Below are 21,841 nucleotides of genomic sequence, written 5' to 3' on the forward strand. Positions count from 1 at the left end.
ACAAGAAAATGAGATAAGACCAATGGGGTCATCATATTTTTATTCTTAATGATCAAGTGATGAAACGCCTTTTGTTCCAGTAGAAATGTATAATTGTCCTTACGCAGTTTAAAATACCTTGGGCTGTAGAAAAAAACTCACAGTATTATTATTATTATTATTATTATTATTATCATTATTATCGTTATTATCGTTATTATAAGCTCAAGAAATCTTGTTGGTAATCACCAAACTCCACTGCACCTGTATGAACATTATTTGTAATATGGTTCGCTTTATCCCCTTACTTTTGTTCTAACGATCTGTGATAAATAGTTACTATAATTTTATGTGATCAAATTTAGGGGTTCCTGACGATTTAGGTGGCGAAATGTTTCCACAAGGTGGCAGCAAAAGTCAGTTTGCTAAGGCTGCACTTACACTTTTCCCTCCAGCCTTGAAAAACCGTTATCCACAGTAACGTGGCTTCTGATGGTCTGAATGTACAATTTAACTTCAGGAAAAAATTACATTTACTCGTATTTCTCTGGTTCTGATTCAAACCGACGAACTACAGCCAGGGAACCAAAAGAACCCATTTTTCTCTTTTCTTGTGCGTTCTGCTCCTGTAGATTTGTACAGTATGAAGTCTGATGGATAACTGAGCTGGGATCAGATGGTGTTTCCTGTATTTGTTGGCAGAATATGTTGAACTGCTATACGGAGTCACTATATTGTATGAAGGCTACAGAGTGGACTAGACTAGTTCCGAAGATGGTCATCCGCAGATAATACAGGAATTGTTCTGATGTCTTTATTCTGAGAAACATTGGCTGGCTGGCTGTGGTTGGCTCAGTGACTGAGCTCATTGCTCTTACCGGATGAAGAGGTCACACTCTAACACACACACTCACCACACAAAGGCGGAGCAATACTAGAACGCTGAATAAGTGGACTTCCTCGGAGTCCGGCTCTTTTCACTCAGTGGAGAGGTCTGACAGAAGAACGATGCACTATACTGGATTACTCTTATCACTGCTTTTTCACGTCTCAGTTTGGGGTAAGTCTAAAGATGGCTGTGATTTCTGTGGTTGGTGAAAGCTGGGGGGCAGTTTGAGCACGTGCTGCCGGTAGTCGGGTGTGGATTAGTGTGAAGGGCAGTAAAATATTAGCAGCAGCAAATCTAATAATATCACAAAAGTAATACATTAAGACTTACTTAATCAAAAAAAAATAAAATAAAATAAATAAATAATAAAAAAAAACACACAAAATGTTCTTTTGGACTTTTCTGTTCAGAGTTTTGCGCCGCTGCACATCCACGTCTTAGCCATGTGATGCACTATGATGTTGTCCAGCTTCAGCCCCTAAAAGGTCGAATGAAGAGGAGCGTTTCTTCTCAACAGGTGTGACTCTCTTTCATTACTGCTGAAGAACTGAGTGACTTAAAGACTTACAGTAGAACCCAGGAAATGAAGCCTGTTAGTTAAAACAAAGTGATACATCTTTATAACAAAAAATAATTATAAAATAAAGTTACATTTTTTTCCCCAGGTGGCTCCTCGTGAAGCTACTTGAGATTTTTTGGTCAATGCTTAATGCCATATGTGTTATTTAAGAGTTGTGATGTCTTCACTATTATTGTACGATTTAGAAATTTATATATATGTATATATATATATATATATATATATATATATATATATATATATATATATATATATAGTAAGTACAGTAGTAGTTGCATTCGCTTAGTAACATAGTTGCATGTGCTCAAGTAAAATATTGATGGATTTGTCAGAGTATATATATATATATACATATATATATATATATATATAAAGAAAAATCCTTCTAGGAGTAGGTAAACTTTTGACTGGTAGTGTTGTTCATTTTGAAAATGCTCAAGAAAGGACAAATCCATCAATATTTTACTTGAGCACATGCAACTATGTTACTAAGCGAATGCAACTACTACTGTAATTTATGTATATATATATATATATATATATATATATATATATAAAACATATATATATATATATGAATATGTGTGTGTGTGTGTGTGTGTGTGTGTGTGATATATAATGATAACATAATGATTTCTTTTATGTCAACAGAAATATCCTGACACAGCTGAATATGCCTTAGCTGTTGATGGGAAAAACTTCACAATATATCTGGAAAGGAACAGGTGGGAAAATCTTTTTTCAAGCAAATGTAAAAATAATATCACACACACAGAGTTAAAACTTATTAACCCCATTTCCATTTCATGCTTTGCTTTCACTGCAGGGAGCTCTTAGGAAAGCACTATACTCTGACTTACTACACAGAAGATGGGATGAAGGTGATGACGCCTCCATCTACCACGGTAAGACAGTTAAAGTGTTAAGAAAAGTGTTTATGAAGCTCTGGAGTATTAATGTGTTTGATTAACGGTGGTCTCTCCTTTTCTTTCTGCAGGATCACTGCTACTATCAGGGACATATCCAAAATGTAAAGGATTCCTCAGTCAGTGTTGGCCTGTGCTCTGGAATGAGGTAAGACAGATCATGTCATAAAGGACACACTATATATTGGGCTGATCATGTGTAATTATCATATATTTTAAAACTAACTGTTATTTCAGTTGGCCTATTTTGAGATTTACCTCGTTATATGATAACAACTTATCCTATTTTGTATGTATATGCAGAAGCTAATTTGAAAAGTGTTAAAGTGACCTTGTACAATAAAGATATGAACAGTGAATACAGTTTAAGGCTTTTTTTATAATGAGACCTAAAGAGATGAGCTACACAACATTTGCAAAGCTTGATTTCATGTTGTGTTGTGTTCAAGATGATATCATGTGAAAGTATGTATCACAGCCTATAGTGCTAATTTAAATCCTATTTCTCTGAAGTGACCTCAGTACACATGTTGAATATGTTAATATGTCTCTAGTCTATTTGAGAGCATAGATACAAAAAAAGGGAAGCCAATGACTCTAATTTTATTACCCATTCAAAAACTTTTAGCATCTTTTTTATACAAAAAGTGCTGTACAGAAAACAAAAAATGTCATTTATTTTCATTGTTCTTTGCATGTCACTGTAATATATTATTTTATTAGTAGTAATAGTAAACTCACTGCAGTAACTATGAAGTCAAAAATCCTGTAACAGAATGGTTTAATAGGCTGTAATGATTTGTTATTGTACAGTAGCGTTATGAAAAAAGAAGAGTTTTTTTGCCAGTATCATAACATAAGCAGTGGGATAGTAGTACTGTAGAAGCACAAAGAAAGTGTGTAGACATTTAGAAAGTATTTACATAGACTGCTATTAGTTAAGGAACCATCTGGTTTACCATCTGCTCCCTGAGGAAGTACTCAAATTACTTGCAGTCATCTCTTCAGGTTGATTTACATATGGATAATTTGTTACCCTGTTATCACATCAGTCATGGTGGGTTTCATTTGTATACGAAAAAAATGCTTCCTAAAGCAAATGAAAAATTTTATTTACCATGCATTATTTTTAACTGACGGCTGAAAATGAAAAACTAAAACATTACAGTGTTATGGGAAACACTAAAGATCTGTTTTGGTAAAGAAGATACAGTTTTACTGTTTTACATAATCAGCTAATTTTGTGATCTGAAAAGGCCTGAATGATCTGTAAATACACCCTTGCCAAATGTACACTATACAAACAGTACACTATAAATCCACAACTTTATCTTTTGCAGAGGGTTTGTGAGAGCGGAAAATCAGGTCTATCTGATTGAGCCGTTGAAGAAGTCTCTGAAAGGGGACCATGCAGTTTACAAACAAGAGCACCTGAGGACTAAGAGGGCAGCTGTTCAGTACATAAACGACACAGTGTACGACCTTGGACCAAGGTTTTCTGGACTGTATAACAGCAGAAACATGGTACTGGAACTAATAGGTCATGTTTTGCAACTTTCAGTTAATTTTATACAGTCTATTTAGCAACTTCGTCTCTTGCTGTGTGAGCCTAACACAATTTTCCACTTTTACCTAGAACAAGGCACCCATTGGAGCACAGCGCTTTATTGAGATGGTTTTGGTAGTTGATTATAAAGAGGTGAGTTTTTTTTTGTGTGTGTGTGTGTGTGTGTGTGTGTGTGTGTGTATGAGGAATGTCCAAGATTTATTTTTTTTAATACTTTAATTTTGTAAAATATATATCTATATTTTAGTACAACAAATTTGGAAGCTTGAAGGATGTGCAGAAGAGAATGCTTGAAGTCGCTAATCATGTAGACAAGGTAAGACATACATTTTGTTTTGTTTGACATTATAAAGACATGGCATACAGTCATGATTTATGATAATGTTTTGTTTCTGAAGCACATAATACATTATTTTACAACACTTTTTCTGCAGCTGTATCGTCATCTGAACATCCGTGTCATGTTAGTGGGACTAGAGGTGTGGTCCAGGGGAGATCAGATTGAGGTCAGTTCTGGGCCGAACCTCATGCTGGACAGATTTTTAAAGTGGCGTCAGACTAACCTCCTGACAAGGAAGAAGCACGACAGTGCCCAGTTTGTTACGTGAGTAATTCGTATGTTATTCTGTTTTGTTTAAAGCAAGACATCTGACACATTTCTGCATTTCTGCTGTGTTGTCATAATTGTAATCTGGTCATTGTAAGTGTTTTTAACATTTTCCATATTGATCTCAATATTTTTTTTTCCTTTCTTAAATAATTCAGCGCAACAGACTTTGACGGGTCAACTGTTGGTTTGGCTCCTCTAAATGCTATGTGCTCTCCCAAATCTGGAGCTGTTAATGAGGTTTGTTTTATGGACTTAGGGACAGTATCAGTCTTCAGTGCTACAACAACAATCAGCACAATCTACTGTCCTTGAAAGGAATGGTACATGGACACGTTTGGGGTCTGAATTTTTGCTGCGTTTACTTTGAACTGGAGCTACAAGGCTAATGTAGCTTAAAATAAATGGAAGTCTATGTCACCTAACATCTCATAGACTTCTATGACATTATATCAAAGCTCCACTGCAAAACTAAAGCAAGGAACAACTAGTTATGTTTTGGGATAGCGGGGAAAATGTGTAAATTTTATTTGTCAGTGAATTATTCCTTTAAAGAACAATAGTTGATGCTCACTATAGTTTAAGCACTGATGGCTGATTTTCAATGAACAATACCTTCAGCATAAAATGATACAATAATAAAGAGACATCACTACAGCAATTCTAAATATTTGCTTCCCAGGACCACAGTATAAATCCTCTCGGCGTGGCCTCCACCATTGCCCATGAAATGGGCCATAACCTGGGCATGTCACATGATGAGCCAAACTGTGGCTGTTCATCAAGATCTAGCCAGGGCTGTATCATGGAAGATAGTATTGGGTAAGAAGCAACATTTCATAACAGTTCTCTGTTAACAACATTAGATAGAACACAAGTATTGCACAAGCATTAGAAAGAGTATTTGTTCTGATTGTAATTTCTCTTTTCTCACTCTTCCAATAGACTTGTCTACCCTGAAGCCTTCAGCACGTGCAGTAAAATGGCTTTGGAGATGTTTTTGCAGAACTATGACAGCAGCTGCCTGCTGAATGTTCCAAAGGAAGAAGATCTGTATGGTGGTCCGGTGTGTGGTAATGCCTTTGTGGAAAAAGGCGAGGAGTGCGACTGTGGAACAGTGGAGGTAAGACATACAAAATACTTTCTTTCAGTATTATTAAAGCTGCGCTAAGTGGTTAAAATTGCACAACCATCTAAGTTTTGGCTTATCATCGGGGGATCGCAATTTCGATTTCCGATGATACCATAGCCATCCACGGCTGGGAGTCCAAGAGAGCATGATTGACCTTGTTCTCTCTGGGTGGGTAGAATGGCTCTACCTATCCTAGAGTTGTTCAATGACATTGCATAAGTGGCAAGCGGCCTAGCCCTCACCCACTATCCTTCACCCTCCTAGCGCTAGTAGTATCATGTGATTGGAGGAGTCCTAGCTAGCGGATGGAATTAGGCACTACAAGAGGTAGGGGAGAAATTTGTGAAACATGCCAAAAAATGGAAAGTAGTAGAGTTACTGAGTCTGCATGCTAGTCCGAGGCACAACCAATGTTACAAAATGTCCTTCCGCCAGAGAGGTCTCCAAATCCTCATAACTTACATAGTGTAGCTTTGAGAATGTGAGAGAGGTAGCTGTATTGTATTTATGATCTCATATGATTCAATTAATGCAGGAATGCAAGAACCCTTGCTGTAATGCCACCACTTGCAGACTGACAGAGGGCTCAAAGTGTGCACATGGGGAATGCTGTGAAAAATGTCAGGTAAAAACAAAAATCCCTCATTCACTCACATAAAGCTGAATTAGAAACTGATGTTAAGGTGCTGATCATGTTGATTGCTTTATCTATTCTGCAACGATTTCTGGATAGACTACGACCTCACTTTTAGCTTCATGTTTTTGTGGGCTGCATATTAATTACTTAGACTACTTTCTTCCTTTGTTTGCCTTTAACAAAGAAAATTACAATGTATATGACTTAGAATGATGTTTATTATATTATCAGAGTGATATAATACCTATTTCTGACCTTTGCCTTTGAGTGCTTGGTCAAAGTTTGACTCATCTGACTGAGGTCTGCTCAGTAATGTTTATCGAGGAAATAAAGCTGGAAATATGGGTTCATTTTATCTGACATGAAATTGATGAAGTGTTATCATTGTTTTTCCATTCTGCAAACACACAGCAAATTGAAGTCTGCTTATGAGCTTACAAGTTAGTAACCTCTCTTTCTTGCCTCCAGCTGAAGGACGCAGGCAGCGTGTGCAGACGCAGTGCTCATGATTGTGATCTGGAGGAGTATTGCACTGGAAAATCAGCCCAATGTCCTAAAGATGACTACAAGATGAATGGGCTTCCGTGCAACTACGGCCAGGGTTACTGCTATAATGGCGAGTGTCCGACACTTAAGGAGCACTGCAAGACGTTGTGGGGCCCAGGTACCATTGCAAAGCCAATCGAAGAACCCTTTCATTCTTTCTCATGATGATTCCTAGTTGTAATGGCTAGGTCTCTTAAAATATGGATCATTATTTGTTGTTGTTGTTGTAAATTTAACCATATCAGTAAATTGCTCATTTATTACAATTTTAATATCTCTTCACTTTCCAGGTGCTGATGTAGATTTAGATTGCTTTAATCACAATACCTTTGATAAAAGTTGTGCAAGGCCCAGATTTGGCAACTGTGACCAACAGTAAGTTCAGCTTTTGATGTTAATATTTAGTCTTTGTTGAAACTGTTTAAAAGCCTTGTCTGTAAATGGAAAATATTTTTTGCTTTACAGTAACAAATGTTTCATTTCTTTTAGGCACATCAAATGTGGAAAAATTTACTGCTCAGGTGGAAATGATTTTCCAATAACCAGGGAAAAATATCTCTCTACCTTCGGTGCGAAAACGTGTTATACAGCTCTGGAAACCTTTGACAAAGACAGTGTAGGGATGGTGCCAACAGGTACCAAATGTGGGACAAATAAGGTTAGTGAATGAACTCAGCATAGTATGCAGTGCTTTTAGAGTGATGGAGACACTTCATTTATATCTGCTACACTGATGTCTCCTTGACATTTTGGAGGAATGACATCTGTTCATCTGTTTGTTTACAGGTGTGCTACAACAACCTTTGCCAAGACCTGAGCGTCTACAAAAACAAGAACTGTTCTGCAAAATGCAATAATCGTGGGGTACGGGACACGGCTGGTTTCTAATATCTGTGTCAGATGAAAAGATTAGAAGATAAATTATGAAGAGCTGATTTACGTAACACTTTGTTTGAGGTTTCCGTAATAGTTATTTAAAATGGAATTTGCAAAAGGTCTTTTAGAGAATAGGAGTGCATGCCCTTTTGAGCTGACCTTTTGTCCATTGTTTGAAGTATTCAGCAGGCGTTAACCGATGGCCATGGAGATTTCCACTGCTTAACTGTACTATTTTAATGTATCATAGGTGTGTAACCATGAGAAATCAGTGCCACTGTGATGCAGGCTGGGCTCCCCCCTACTGTGATGTGAAACTGTCCGACAGTAGGTCACTTGCAACCAAAATATCACATTTTCACATGTAAAATTTATGTTACACAATCTAATCAAACTAGAGACCTACTCTCATATTAATATGCATGTTTGTGTTATGGGTTCTTGCTAACGTCTTGTTAGTATTGACAGGAAAAGAGGCTGTGATCATTGGTGTGACCACATCTATAGTCATCCTGCTACTGATTACTTTAGTTATTGGAGCCTCAGTGTGTTGCAAGAAACCAAAGACACTGTTCAACAAGCAAAGGTCAGAATTTGTGTTCCTCACTTTTTTGAAACAAAGGAGTTTGAATGAAATGTAAACACTGTTACAATTTAAAAAAAAAACATTTATTACCCAGTTTAAAGTCTTTTCATTGAAACTATGCTTCAAACATGACCAATTTTGAATTAGTTGTTTATGTGATGTCATGAGAACTCATTTACATATATCCACCTATTCAGCCTACAGCAATTTAGCCCTGTCCATTCATATTGAAGTTCAAAGTAGTGCTTCAGCACTGAGTGCTTTCTAAATGAGGCACAATACAGAGTAACCAATCAGAACAGAGCTCATTCAGGTTATATTAATCTTAAAGACACAGTAACAAAAACAGCCTGTTTAATCCTAAAAGACAAAGAGAGGTCATGTAAAAGTAAATTATGACATTTTTGGTTTGTAAAACCACAGATTTTATAAGTTGACCACAAAGAAAACAATAAAATACAAGAAAAATGTAGGATATGGGTCTTTTAAATATCAATTTCTGCATAGCCAGCTGTTATCTATCCTGTCATGTACATGTAGTACACCTTCTTAAAAGAGTGCTTTTTCTTCCAAAAGGTCCTTTAAGGACACACACACCTACTCAGGTCAGTCCAACCCAGTGTTCCAGCCAAGCAGTGCAAAGAACAGCCCCAGATGTGGGCCCCCGCGTATCAGTCAGCCCACTTTTGTGGAGTCATCTGCAACCCAAGCCTGCAAGCCTCTGTTTTCCCCAACTACACCTAGCAGACCACCACCACAGGTTGGATCATTGATCAGCCACTGAACTAGACACTCATAGGGAAACACAATATATTGCAATATATTGCTGATATATTCTAAACTCTGCACTGAATATGTTGTAATATAATATACTAATTACTGCTCACCTCTGGCCCACAGCCTCCAAAGTTAGCAGAACCAAGAATGGAACAGGTAATTCAGTGTAGTTATTTTTGAAAGTCTTACGTTGTGAACAGTTGTGTGCATTATTTATCTATGTTCACAATTATTTTATGCTTTATTTTTTAGACTGTAAAACTTTCAATTCCACCTTCTGTTGTTCCAAGTAACACTTTTGTTACTCAGGTAAGGATGAAAATAGTCCGCTACTCATATGGCACTAGATGCTAAGTATATTTTATTGTTTAATTTGTTGTGGATTTTGTTTTTGTTGTTCTTGTGTTTACATCAGACAAAGGCTTTGCTTCCACCATCCAAACCTCTACCTCCTTCAAGACCTCTACCTCCTCTGATGTCCAAACCAGTAAGTCTTTATGATCACAATACATATCACCCAAAGTTGGAAAATGCTTAAGTGATAGAATCCTGTTAGTATACTTAAACGGGAATTCCACCATTTTTTCAAAATTTCTGCATAATTTAACTGTTGAAAGATAATCTAAAAAATGGCATTGTTTGTATCTTAATGGTTTAATTATTTTTTTTCCACTTAAAATATTATTTTGGAAGATTAGTATTTATATTGAAAGTACTATTTTAATTGAATACTTGCACTCTCACTCCATTACATTTCCAAGAGAAAAACTACTACTTGCATTTCAAATGTCTTAGTACTTCACTTTTTTCTTTTGCCAGTTTTTTTTTTTATTTTTAGTGCTTTTTTATTGTTATTTATTTTATTTGAATGTGAAATGAAATTGTCCATAACTATGCCAATATGACTGAATATTTTATCAGTTAAACATTTATTTTTTTACTTGCATATGCTTGAGTATGTTCAAATCAAGACTTTTTGACTTTCATTGTAGTATATTTTTGCTTCTATACTTCCACTTTTAACAGACTAAGATTTTGATACTTTTGATATTTTGATAACCTAATATAGTTTCTCTGTACATTTTCAGTCACTGGCATCACCTCTATTTTAGTAACCAAACCAGTTAACATTGCCACCTCCCACTCCTAAATAGTAGCATCAGTCCAGCTGTGGAGCTCTATTACATTTGTGTCTTTCTCACATGCTGCTGTCACAGCTTCAGAGACAATGATTTCCTGAAGAGGAGCAGACAGTACATAATTATACCTGCTTTGCTCACTTTTGTAGGTGTATAAACCAATATCACCTCCAATGCCTCCTGTAAAACCATCAGGGCACACAACTAGCATCTAATGCACCTCAAGTAGGTTTCCTTGAGCACCACAGATTACATGGCTTGTTCATTGTCTGTATATTTCACTTAGTTTTTAATGGTTTAATGCCCTTTTTCTGTGCAATAGGTAATAGCTCCCCCAAAGGTTCCTCTGAAACCCCCTACGAAGTTCAGATGATCTGATGCAGAGTGAATCACTGAGAGCACCAGGAAACGCTTCATGAGCAATCTTAATGCCTCTGCAGGGGCTGCCTTTTTGAGGATGAGTCAACTGAAACTTTGTTTCCACCTTGGCACCTGAGTAATAAGATTCAGTTGAAGAAGATGGGGAATGTATCCTCGACAGAATTAAATATCTGTATGCACTCAGGGACTTGCTCCTATTTTGCTATAGCTGAACTGTTTTGGTACGTCTCGATTATTTCAGTTATTTTCTAATGAATGTATTTGTAGCATCTTCCTGTTCTGCCAAGCAGGACAAAATGTAATACAAGAATATCATTCAGAGGTTTCTCTGAAAGTCAGGTGGCTGTTATTAAATGCATTTATTTTGTAAGTTTGCTTTGCTGAAGTCTTTTAAGATGGATGCCCTTTTGTCCTGGTTTAGTTTTCCTCTTTCTTCTTGCACTCAGACAAAAGCAATCAAATGTTGGCTAATTCACCCATTGAATGTTTTCTCATGTTGCCTAATTGTCCTCAGCTGGTCTGATTGTTTTTAACTGTAAGAATTTAAACAGTTTTTTCTAATACATATTTTAATTAATTGTTATTTATGTTTTAAATATAAATAAAATATCTTTTTTCACAGTATTGTTCTCCAGTGCTTCAGAAGTCTACATTTCAGTTGCCTGTTGGCTGAAAAACTCAGAGATTTCTTAGGATGCGTCCAAAACCGCATTCTACCACACTAAATAGTATGTCGAAAATAGTCCACCAACAATAGAAGTCCATTCATTAGTGTAGTGTATGTAGTACAGTAGTGTGTGGTTTTGAACGCAGCTCTAGTTGACAGGGCAGGGATATTTTGAATCGCCTTTTCAGGATAAAAGGATTGGCCCTTTTCACGTGCCGTAGTTCGGTTGCTTAGAAACAGCTCAAACAACCTGATGCGTGTGAAACTGAGGCGCTGGTCGTCAGATAACGCTAACTTTGTTTCACCTCTTAATACTAAACAGCCGCTCTCATTATGAATAAAGACTTAAGCGAAGGAGCGCTGCAAGACCTTTACGCTTGGATAGATAAAATAAAACTCTCCAGACCTAAAAGAAACATAGCCCGCGACTTCAGTGATGGAGGTAACGGTTAACCTGCTGCAGTGTTTTATTTTATGACTTTAGACTTCATTAACTGGCCCTAAATGTATGCAGGGTAAGTGTTAAAACTGCCACTAAATTACTGAATAATTTTATGTAGCTAATAAATACGTTTTTAGGGCTCTGAGCTGACCTCTAACATGGTGTCTGTAGCCATGATCTCGTCACAGACAAAATAGACTGGTTTCTTTTTACTGGAGGACCTGGGTTTGGTTCATTAAGACAGAGAGAGAGAAACGATTACCTGCATTAGCTAGCCTGGCTAACGGGAGGGAACCAGGCCAACTGAACTGTTTAGCAACACGGCTGAGCTTGTTGCAAATAGTACAGTTACAATAATGTCAACATAATATACAAAATACATGAACATAAAACATTCTATCAGTTTAAGCAGAGAAGGAGCAATGAAGGGGCCGGGGATAGGACCCATGCTTTTGCAAAGGTGCATATACTAATTTTTTTTGTTTTTGGAGAGGGTAACAGAACTTCCCAGATAGCAAGCATATATATATATATATATATATATATATATATGGCTTGAGAAGGTCGGCATTCCGCTATATGCCGTTGCTGGTCCACCCTCAGACCACCCACAATACTGTCCTGCAAACAAGGTCTACTGGTTTTTTATCTCCTCAAAAATAATTTAAATGCATATTGACTTTTATTTTACAAAATAAACAAGACAAATATTACAACTACTGAGAGAAAAAAATAATGACTAGGCCCAGTATAAAATGATTTTGTTGAAAATGTTGCTAACACTGTGCTAAATTGATTACAGCTGTATAACCCACTATATTCATGATATATCTAGCTCAATTTAAAGCTCAGTCAGATCTGTATCGTCCAGTACTCAAGGTTTTAATATCGGTTTTGGAAAATAAAAAGCTGTATCGTCTATCTTTTTTTCATTTTCATCTTAAAAATCTTTTTAATCTTAAATAAAATGTTAAAGCTCTGAAGCAAGAGTTGTGAGTAACAGTAAAGCACTACAGATACTGTCAAAATCACAATGGAACTGAATATAATAAAAAGACTTGAGGAAAGTAACTAACTTGACTGAGGAAAGTAACTAGACATGAAGGGCAACGATGTAACTGAGAAAAGAGTCGATTACTTTCCTCGTTAATATACTTTAATAGAAGTAAAATTATTGTCCTTTGGAAATGCATAGGATTTTCCATCAAAATTTCCTTTAACTGACTAATGTAATTGCTTGAGTAACAGTAAGAAAAGAGGAACCATTGCGGAAATCACTGAAAGGAATAAGTAGACACTTAGTTCATGATATTACTTCTTTTTGGAAATCCCTGGTAACTATAGTCAGTTTTAAATTACACACAATCTTTTTTTTTTTCAAGCTTAAACATGAAGCTTCAGAGCCTTGAAATAAAGTAACATGGCCTGATAAGAATGTCTTTAAACATCTGGATGGGATTTTCCTCTGAAAAAGCCAAAAGAAGTCTCCAGCCCACATTGCCTGCTCCCAGTGGCCACTATGGTTGAAAGCCTGTTGTTCTTGAGAAAGGGTCCAGTTTTTAATTTCCAATCCAAGTGGATTAAAAGCTGCTCTGAAGACAAAAGACAACTGTGTAACTAACGTCTATCCATATTTTCACTCCCTGTAAGCAGCAGATGGTTTAAACATTGTTAGAAAGCCCGAATGGCTGAAGGTGACTGAAAAAGCAGCTCTCTGATGAGGAAAGTGCACTGCATCATTATGCTTTTCTTGTCTGTAGTTATGGCTGCTGAAGTTGTGAAGCACTTCTACCCCAAGCTAGTGGAGCTGCACAACTACACTCCCGCACACTCTACTCAACAAAAGCTGAGTAACTGGAACACTCTGAACAGGCAAGCAAATTTATTTATGTTTCATGCAGACAGTAAGAAAAACAAAGGTTCTGCTTATATGACCCTGGTGCCGCTTGACACATTCTCAAGGGAATGATTCAGAATGTGATGCTGGCTATTTCTCTGCTTTCAGCTGTCATAATCCGACTCGGCTGACTGTTTGGGTTTGACTTAGTGCCGACATTAAAGTCAGTATGTTTCACTTAGAAATATGGGATGTCGTTTATTAAACAAACCTAAATTGACTTCTAGATGTGTTCTTCAGATAAGTTCTCAGCATTGGCCTATGCATAATAATTTATTCAAACAGATCTCACATTCTAACGCCTATAGCACACTGGCACTGCCAGTATGAAAAGTTTGTAGGTTAGGTTGGAAAGTTGCATTGTTCTACACACATTTTCATTTCAAAATCATGTTTTGTAAATTCATCAAACATGAATTTTCATATACAATCATTTTTAAGATCAAATTCATGCCGATGAGTCTCCATGGTTCCCACAGAATAGTCACTTTCCACATGTTCAGTCAGCTTTTTTTCTCATTACAAACCAGGGGCTGGTTTCACAGAAGTGTTGTAAGACAGAAAATCTTTTTAAATGCACTATTTGCACAGTACATAAAATAAGAAATAAGTTGAGATAGATAATTATACTTTTAAAAAACTTATTAAGATTTTTTTTCATTTCTTTTTTAACCTTTTTCTCAAGAACAATTGAAAAAAGAGTTTTAAATATTTTCTTCACGCTTGCCTTAGACTGTAAGAATTGAGGAGGCAAACCTCTTATACTGTAATTTCTAATGATCTCCACAACACATAAGTGTTAAATAAACCAAGGAGGATTTTTCCCGCTCCTGTTGTTTGGTTTGATTTTCTTTTACCTCCATTTTGCTGTCCTCATGCACTAATGTGATTAAACTGAATAACAGTTTGAAGGAAATATGGTATAATTTAGGTAGTGTTGAAAATGTCACATTATATTGATAGTCTACATGACAAATAACCTATTGCCTTCATATGAAAACAATTGATATTTTTTTAAGAAAAGATCTAAGACTTTCTTGTGTACTTCTTTGTGCTGTCGTAGGTTTCTCTTAGGAAAGCCCTTAATATTTTCTTCAGTGTTCCAAGGACGCAATAAAATTCCATTTTTGGCAGTAAAATGTGTTTCTCTTTGTTTCTCCAATTGTTGTTACCAACAACATGATTGCATGAAATGAGTAGCCAGCATTTTGGTTTAATTTCAGGAAAGTCTTCTCCAAGCTGAATTTCCACATACCAGAGGACACAGTGAAGAAGATAGCACTGAGCACTCCAGGCAGCATTGAGTCAGTGTTGTGTGCACTCAGAGAGAGACTAGAGGACAGGCAAGCGGGAAGAGTTCCAGACGGCACACAAGTTAGTTACTGCAACCCCCTGACTGTGTGCATTTATGTCTTTTCTGTCATTAATACGTGCATAAATAATACACTTTCCTGTTTCAATTTATTGTAGGATTTGGAGTACTACAGCACTGTGAATGAAAAAACACACACAGGTAGGCATGTTTCAAAGCATGTGATCCAGCCTGAACTTTACTGATGTTTGCAAAGCCACAGTTCTTTCAGACATCATCAGCACAGTTTGCTTGTTATGTGGTCACTTCATGACAGTCATCCCACTTCACCATAGTGCAAATCTAAAATCCTAACCTTGCACTTCCTCTGCTTGCTCATTGCATCTGTTCCACTGAACGACAGCAGATTGTATCACCTGGGAACAGATCAGCATTAGCTTTTAGGGAAGCTAAACACTCATGTTTTGTGTGGTCATAATGATCTCTGTGTCACATTAATTTTCTGCTTAAGCTTTGACTCATATAGTAGCAAACACTGTGGTGAGTGGCATTTACCCTTAAATGCACTGACCTCAGTTTCACCCCACCCAGTCCTTTTTCAGGTAAGCAGCAGAAAAGCTATAAAAATAGGGGCACTTCCCCCAACCTCCTCTTATTTCCTAACCTGCTCAAATGACAGGTCCAAATCTAATCAGGTTACATTTACTGAAAGCCTATAGTCTGATTAATTCTGAAATTTCAACTGGATCACAGCATTCCTAGAATGTATTGTTCTGTAAACTTTTTAGGGTTAGTTGGTCTATTTTTTGTCATTGGATGAAAGTGATCTATGCATTTATATTAAGTTGTACAAGAAAGGTTGTTAAAATATGTAATTATGGTTGTGCAACACATTCGGTTTGAGAGGAAAAAGGTTTTGGTTTTGAAAGGAAGGTTTTTTTCTGTTGAGGTGAAAATGTGCTCACTGTGGTCTGTGGTCTGTGTGCTGGGTATCTAACATATCTTGCTGGTTGCTTTGAATGCTATTGATTTGTTTGTTTTTTTATTGCTATTACTGATGCCATACTAAAACTCCTATTCCTAATAATAATAATAATAATAATAATAGCAATAATCATATTAATAATAATAATAATAGCATTAAATGAATATACAGCACTGTACAAAATGTCTAGTCAAAACAGACATTAAGTACAAGTTATTATTTTTCTACATCAGGGTAAAAAAAGCAGAAAACATATATTTACCATAAAGTCACACAGAAGCCTCAACAACTAAAATAATATTTAATCTTTCAGCATTTAATATGTCCACTCTTTGCCTTTTTACAGCTTCCATTATTTGGAAGAGACTCATTTTCTACTTTTCATGTCTCATCCCAAACACATCCATAGATAGTGAGGTTTAGACTCAGTCCATTGTTCTCAGAACACCAACAGCTTCTTGGTCTCCAATTTTTTTTCATTTCTGTCTGTTTCCTTTTCTCAGGTATGGCTTCTTGACGGTTACATATCCTTTCAGACCCATAGCGTTGAGTTGTCTTTTCACAGTGGAAGGACGAAAATTGCCTGTTTTTCAGATCTGAATCAAGAGTGGAACTTGATTTTCTCAAGGACAAAAGCTTTAAATACTGTTTATCTGATGGTAACAGTTTTGATGGTCTGCCAGGACTTTCACTGATCCAGTTTTCTCTGTATTGTTTAATAATTTTTTTAATTCCAGTTTTGGAAACTCCTGTTGTCTTACTTCCTTGTCTTTCCCCTTTTTTATGCAAGTAGATTATCTTATATATATATTCTCCTCAGAAATATGCTGGTTTTCTCCAAATAGTGGACTGGCCATCTCAGAGTCCAGACCTCAACATCATTTGAATGTGTTTGGGATTATTTGGATTGTGAGAAACAGAGAATGCAACCAACTTCTAAGACTTTGGAGGTGTGGAAAACTTAAAGCAAGTCTCTTTAAAATAATGGAAGTTATGATAAATTAATAACATGTACTTAATAGAGCCAAAGTTTATTTTTTACATTATTAATCTACATATTTCAAACATAGGCCCATTCATCATAGGTGGTCCTGTGTGACACTAATATGAGCATTACAAAATTTTATCTTCACAGATATATCAGACTCATCACAGTCAAATACAAACAAACTCTAGGGGATAGTGGAAATGAGCCAGCATCATCATAGCCTTAGTCCATGCTTTCCTCATGTCTTGGAATTGAGCCAACCATGTCGGCCTTCAGTTTCCCACACCTCATCATCTGGTCTTAATTGTGGCCTCTTTCCTCAGTGAGGTCAACCCAGGCCAACTCCCTCTTTTCTTGTAAGAGAAAGCTCTTCATATCAGCTCTTTTCACCAGATGGCCCTTATCACTGTCCACAGACTCCACACATGGCTTAATGCTTTTGCTGGCACAAAGAAAAAAAATCTCCTTAGAATTCTTAGAATTAAGTTTATATTAATGCTAATGCAAGAACAATACATTTGTGTTAAATTTAAAAAAGGCAACTTTTTTCCTCACCATCTATTACTATTATTATCTATTATTCAGTCTCAGTGTGTCATTTCCCTCCCGCATGGGACCCTGTAAGGGCCAAACACAGCCGGTGCTGATGACTCTCTTAAGTGCCAAATAAAAGTCTCCAGGTCTGTGTAGTAGACTGCAGTCTGGGTTTCCGTTGCCTTCCCCTTGTCCTTTTGACCTCATTGTGTTTAATGGGTTCACATAGAGTCTAATTAGATTAGCTTTGCCTGCTAAGTGATTCCCAGGAGCTATTAAAACCCCACACGTGGGTGTACCACTCAATTGGAGGGAGAGAGGAAGTTGATGGGGTTGATTGTGAGGGTATTTTTCTGGAGTCTGGAGGGGGAACTCTTTGTTGAGCAGTGACATCATTTTTGTTCAAATTAAAAAATATAAACTCTTAGAAATGTCTACAAATACGAATCTGCCAGTAATTTTTTTACTTTATATTTCCTCATGTTGTATTTTTATTTTATTTTATTTTCAGATGTGAAGCAAGAGTGTGGCTTGATATTCTCCAATATCTCAAAGATGAAAGCTTTAAGTACTGTTTATCTGATGGTGACAGTTTTGGTGGTCTACCAGTAGTTACACTGTTGTCAGGATTCCTATTTTTTAATATCCTTTAATGTTTTTTTGTGATTTCCAGTTTTGGAAACTCTTGTTATTTCACTTATTTTCCTTTGACTTTCCCCTTCCTGATGCAAGTGGACCATCTTATCTTATTTTGTCTTGTCTTATCTCATATATTTTTATATAATCTTATCCAAAATCTCTCTTAAAAATTTAATAACTTCTGCCTAAAGGCTGTTTCTGGAAATTCTCTGAATTTGGCAAAGTATTGTATGTTTACCAAAAATAAAGACATTATTTTATTGCACTGGCTTGGTAATGTGCCCAAATATTCTTTGTGAATTTGCAGAAAATCGCCAGGTTACTCTTGAGACCTCTAACAAGACAGCAGCCCATGTAAAAAAGGCACATAAATCCAGGTATTACCCTGAAAATTGTATGTACTATTTAAATAAAGTACTATGTAAAGTATATTGTATACTATATCAAAGGATTACTTTATTTAAAAAATTAAGGAGTTGTAGTCTTATCTGTTATCTAGGCACACAGTGTATTAACAACATTTTCCTTAAAATTTTTTCACAGTCCTCTTATAGTACCAGGCCAAAATGTGGACCCAGCCTTCCGCTTGCTTTTGGAGGAGAAGGAGCAAGCTCTGTTAGCTTTGCAGGAGACTGTAGAGGTGAGGTGCTAAAAAACGCTGCACATTGTTGCAGTTGATCTGTGTACTCATGCTTTTCACAACCAGCTTGTTTGCTTGTGTGCGATTTCAAATGTTCTTGAAAAATAGTGAAGTTAGTGTTGATGTGCCGCTGATAGAACTGGATGTTGTAAAGTTCTGGGTAATGGCTAAATGTTCTCATATCCAACCTTAAGCAAACTTAGTTCAAGAACACAGTGACATGGTAAGTGACGTAGAGCCACTGTGGTGCAAGAGGAAATTTGTCTTTCCTGCACTGTCCTTACAAGTCACTTTTCCTTTGAGAAACTACTTCCTCTTGCTGTTGCAATTGTAATGGTGTAAGCGGAATTAGGGTGAAAATCTAATCTGGACAGGGTGTCACTGCATTTTCTGCTAATATGCAATCATTTATCATTTTGGAATACATTCACAGCCATCACTTACAGTCGTATGCAAACGTTTAAACACACCCAGTGAAGTTTTGCTGATTTTCTAAGTGAAAAAACATTAACACATCCTCTACAGGGAAGAAACTTAAATATGGCTTTTCTCTGCGAACGCAGTGCACAATTTCTATTAATTTGCTGAGTTAAACATATTGGGGGAAAAAATTGTGCCACAGCTTCTGCAGAGGCCATATTTTATATATTTTTTCTCTCCAGTATGTTAAATTCAGCAAATAAACAGCAAATATGCATTACATTGTGCATAAGCGGGTTCTATGTAGAGGATGTGTACTTAGTTTCACTGTATGTTTGTGGTCATATAAACACATACGTCCTATGCCTGTGTGCTGTGAAGTAGAATGTAAATAGCACCATGTTGGTGCACTTTGTAGGTATACACTTACTAAGTGTAGCCAATATGTTGCTGCACAATTTGTTGTCACCTTCCAACACATTGATCAATGAAAAGGGACCACCATAGGACCACTGTTGACCAGATTTGGGTGACCATTCTCAGCACAACAGTGACACCAACATATTAGTAGCATGTTAGTGTGTGTGGCATAAAAGTATGAGTGTGTCAGACACAGCAGTGTTGCTGAAGTTTTTGAACTCTTTGTACACTTACTGGGCACTTTATTAGACACACCTACATTGTAGGTGTACAGTTAGACACTATAGTTCATCTTTTTTTTTTTGCAAAAGTTTAGCCATCTTTTTTGGCCATTCATTAATGGTCAGCTTCTGACTACAGCAACACTATTGGCTGAATATTTTGAGTTGGTGTACTGTTCTCAACCCAGCAGTGATACTGATGCACATAAAAGCCCACAAACCCTGCTGTGCCTGATACACTCATACCAACAGCACACATACTACCCTGCTACAGTTGGTGTCACAGCAGTACTGAGAATGGCCTGACGTCCAAGTAATATGTAGTCAGTGGTTGTCATACATACAAAGGTGCACATATATGGTCGTGTGAATGACAAAATTACTAATGGAAACTCAGGCTAGGTGTTGATTTAATGCTGGCAGTTTTTTGTGAACCTTAGGTGGCTTAAAACATTTTTATTTAGAAAGGCCTTAAATGTTTAAAATAAATAAATGTTTTAAAAATAAATTAAATGTTATTGCAGTTCTTTGCTTTTATTATTTTATATAGGCTATATGTTGTCTTTTGCTAAAATGCTAGGTTATGGTTTTATTATTGTATTGAGTTTACTTTGTTATTATTATTATTAGTAGTAGTAGTAGTAGTTGTAGTAGTAGCAGTAGTAGTAGTAGTAATATTATTATCATCATTATATCAACCCTGTCTGACCATGATCGTTATGCCCAAAATAATTTTGTAGCAGCCGGACATTGGCCACTGAGTTTTATTAAATGAAGCATGTTTTAATTTTCTTTTTTTTAATTATAACTAAGTGAACTGTCTTATTAAAGTGTTTTTTTAGAATTTGCAAGCCTTGACCATCCGAGTTTTCCTTTTGAGAGGATTTTCAGCATGTGACCAATCAGTGTAAGATGGGTGTAGATCTCTGTAATGTAAGCATGCCACACATATCTCTCCTGATCTTGACTTGCCGTAGAGCTGGATCATCAAATAGATTCGATGTCATTTTTTATCAAAATGTCTTAAGAGGAGAACTGTTGCAGATGATCAACATTTCAATGAAGAGTGTACAGAAAAATCTATCTTGATAATGTCTTTGTGTCAAATTGCTCAGCCTGCCTTGTTTGATCTGCAGTGGAATTCACTAAAGAACATGTTATCGCTAACACAGCTCACACGGCTTCTTTAACGCACTATGCACCACAATTCCTCTCTTTGGGAAAAAAAAAACTCTTTTCGTTATTACATATTTAAGGTGGCATAAAATTACTTTTTTTTTATATTAGTATCGATATTGAAAGCTCGGGTTTTGGCCAATACCGATCCAATATTTTATGCTTAAAAACTCTTTAAAATTATCTCATTTTAATTGACGGATTTCTCTTCCGATGAGTGATCTTAAATTATCATGATTTGGGTCAGATCATGGCCCAGATAGGGTCAGTGGGCCACTAAGTGATAATTCTAGCAGTAGACTGAACAATACAGTGAAGTGAGTGTCCTATTATTCTGCCTGCAGATATTACAGATAAAGGTGAACAGGCTGGAGCATCTGGTCCATCTGAAGGATCTGCGTATCGAGGACCTGACAAAACACCTGGAGCGATACAAAACACGCAACAACATCCCGTGATGAATATTCAGGGACACAGCACTATAGCTCAGTATAAAGGTGTACAAAGACTGGATGATAAAAATTCATAACGTTAACAATACATTATCTGATTTTCCAGACTTGCAATTTTTAAGGCTACACTGTGTAAGATTTGAGGGTCTGGAGACCTCTCTGGTGGAAATGTGTAATAGCACACAACGTACGGAAGAACATTTTGTAACATTGGTTGTGCTTCGGACCCCTTCCCCAAGCAGGCAAATCTGATTATCATGAAGGCATTGAAAGGGTGTTCAAAGAAAGCTCAGTCAAAACTTGGTAAACATGCCAAGGATGTAAGTGAATTATGTGCTGTTGTCATCATATCTTTATCAGTACATTGTTGATTTTGTATTTGAGATCTGAACATCGAGCCTGACCTTCTTTTTGAACCTGTGAGTG

General features: G+C 36.6%; 2 protein-coding genes across 2 annotated transcripts; both read left to right on the plus strand.

The window, feature by feature from the left end:
* The first annotated feature begins 874 nt into the window (after nucleotides 1-874).
* adam8a (ADAM metallopeptidase domain 8a) lies at nucleotides 875-11,224 on the plus strand. Its single transcript, XM_036574680.1, is given in 27 exon segments — nucleotides 875-1,039; nucleotides 1,279-1,385; nucleotides 2,100-2,173; nucleotides 2,275-2,353; nucleotides 2,446-2,522; nucleotides 3,715-3,898; nucleotides 4,011-4,073; nucleotides 4,189-4,257; nucleotides 4,376-4,545; nucleotides 4,707-4,788; nucleotides 5,231-5,370; nucleotides 5,494-5,671; nucleotides 6,216-6,305; nucleotides 6,786-6,981; nucleotides 7,154-7,238; nucleotides 7,353-7,521; nucleotides 7,650-7,727; nucleotides 7,990-8,007; nucleotides 8,009-8,066; nucleotides 8,199-8,325; nucleotides 8,902-9,085; nucleotides 9,226-9,258; nucleotides 9,355-9,411; nucleotides 9,518-9,589; nucleotides 10,391-10,435; nucleotides 10,437-10,466; nucleotides 10,564-11,224. Coding segments are annotated over 27 exon segments (2,568 nt in total). The 5' UTR covers nucleotides 875-987; the 3' UTR covers nucleotides 10,615-11,224.
* A 212-nt stretch (nucleotides 11,225-11,436) lies between these two features.
* Nucleotides 11,437-21,533, plus strand: spef1 (sperm flagellar 1). The gene is made up of 7 exons (XM_036573481.1): nucleotides 11,437-11,731; nucleotides 13,492-13,603; nucleotides 14,852-15,002; nucleotides 15,099-15,141; nucleotides 18,394-18,463; nucleotides 18,630-18,726; nucleotides 21,308-21,533. The coding sequence occupies exons 1-7, from the start codon at nucleotides 11,623-11,625 to the stop codon at nucleotides 21,419-21,421; spliced, it is 696 nt and encodes a 231-aa protein (XP_036429374.1). The 5' UTR covers nucleotides 11,437-11,622; the 3' UTR covers nucleotides 21,422-21,533.
* Nucleotides 21,534-21,841: the final 308 nt, after the last annotated feature.

This window comes from Colossoma macropomum, unplaced genomic scaffold (assembly GCF_904425465.1).
Source record: "Colossoma macropomum unplaced genomic scaffold, Colossoma_macropomum, whole genome shotgun sequence".
In the NCBI taxonomy this organism is placed as follows: domain Eukaryota; kingdom Metazoa; phylum Chordata; class Actinopteri; order Characiformes; family Serrasalmidae; genus Colossoma; species Colossoma macropomum.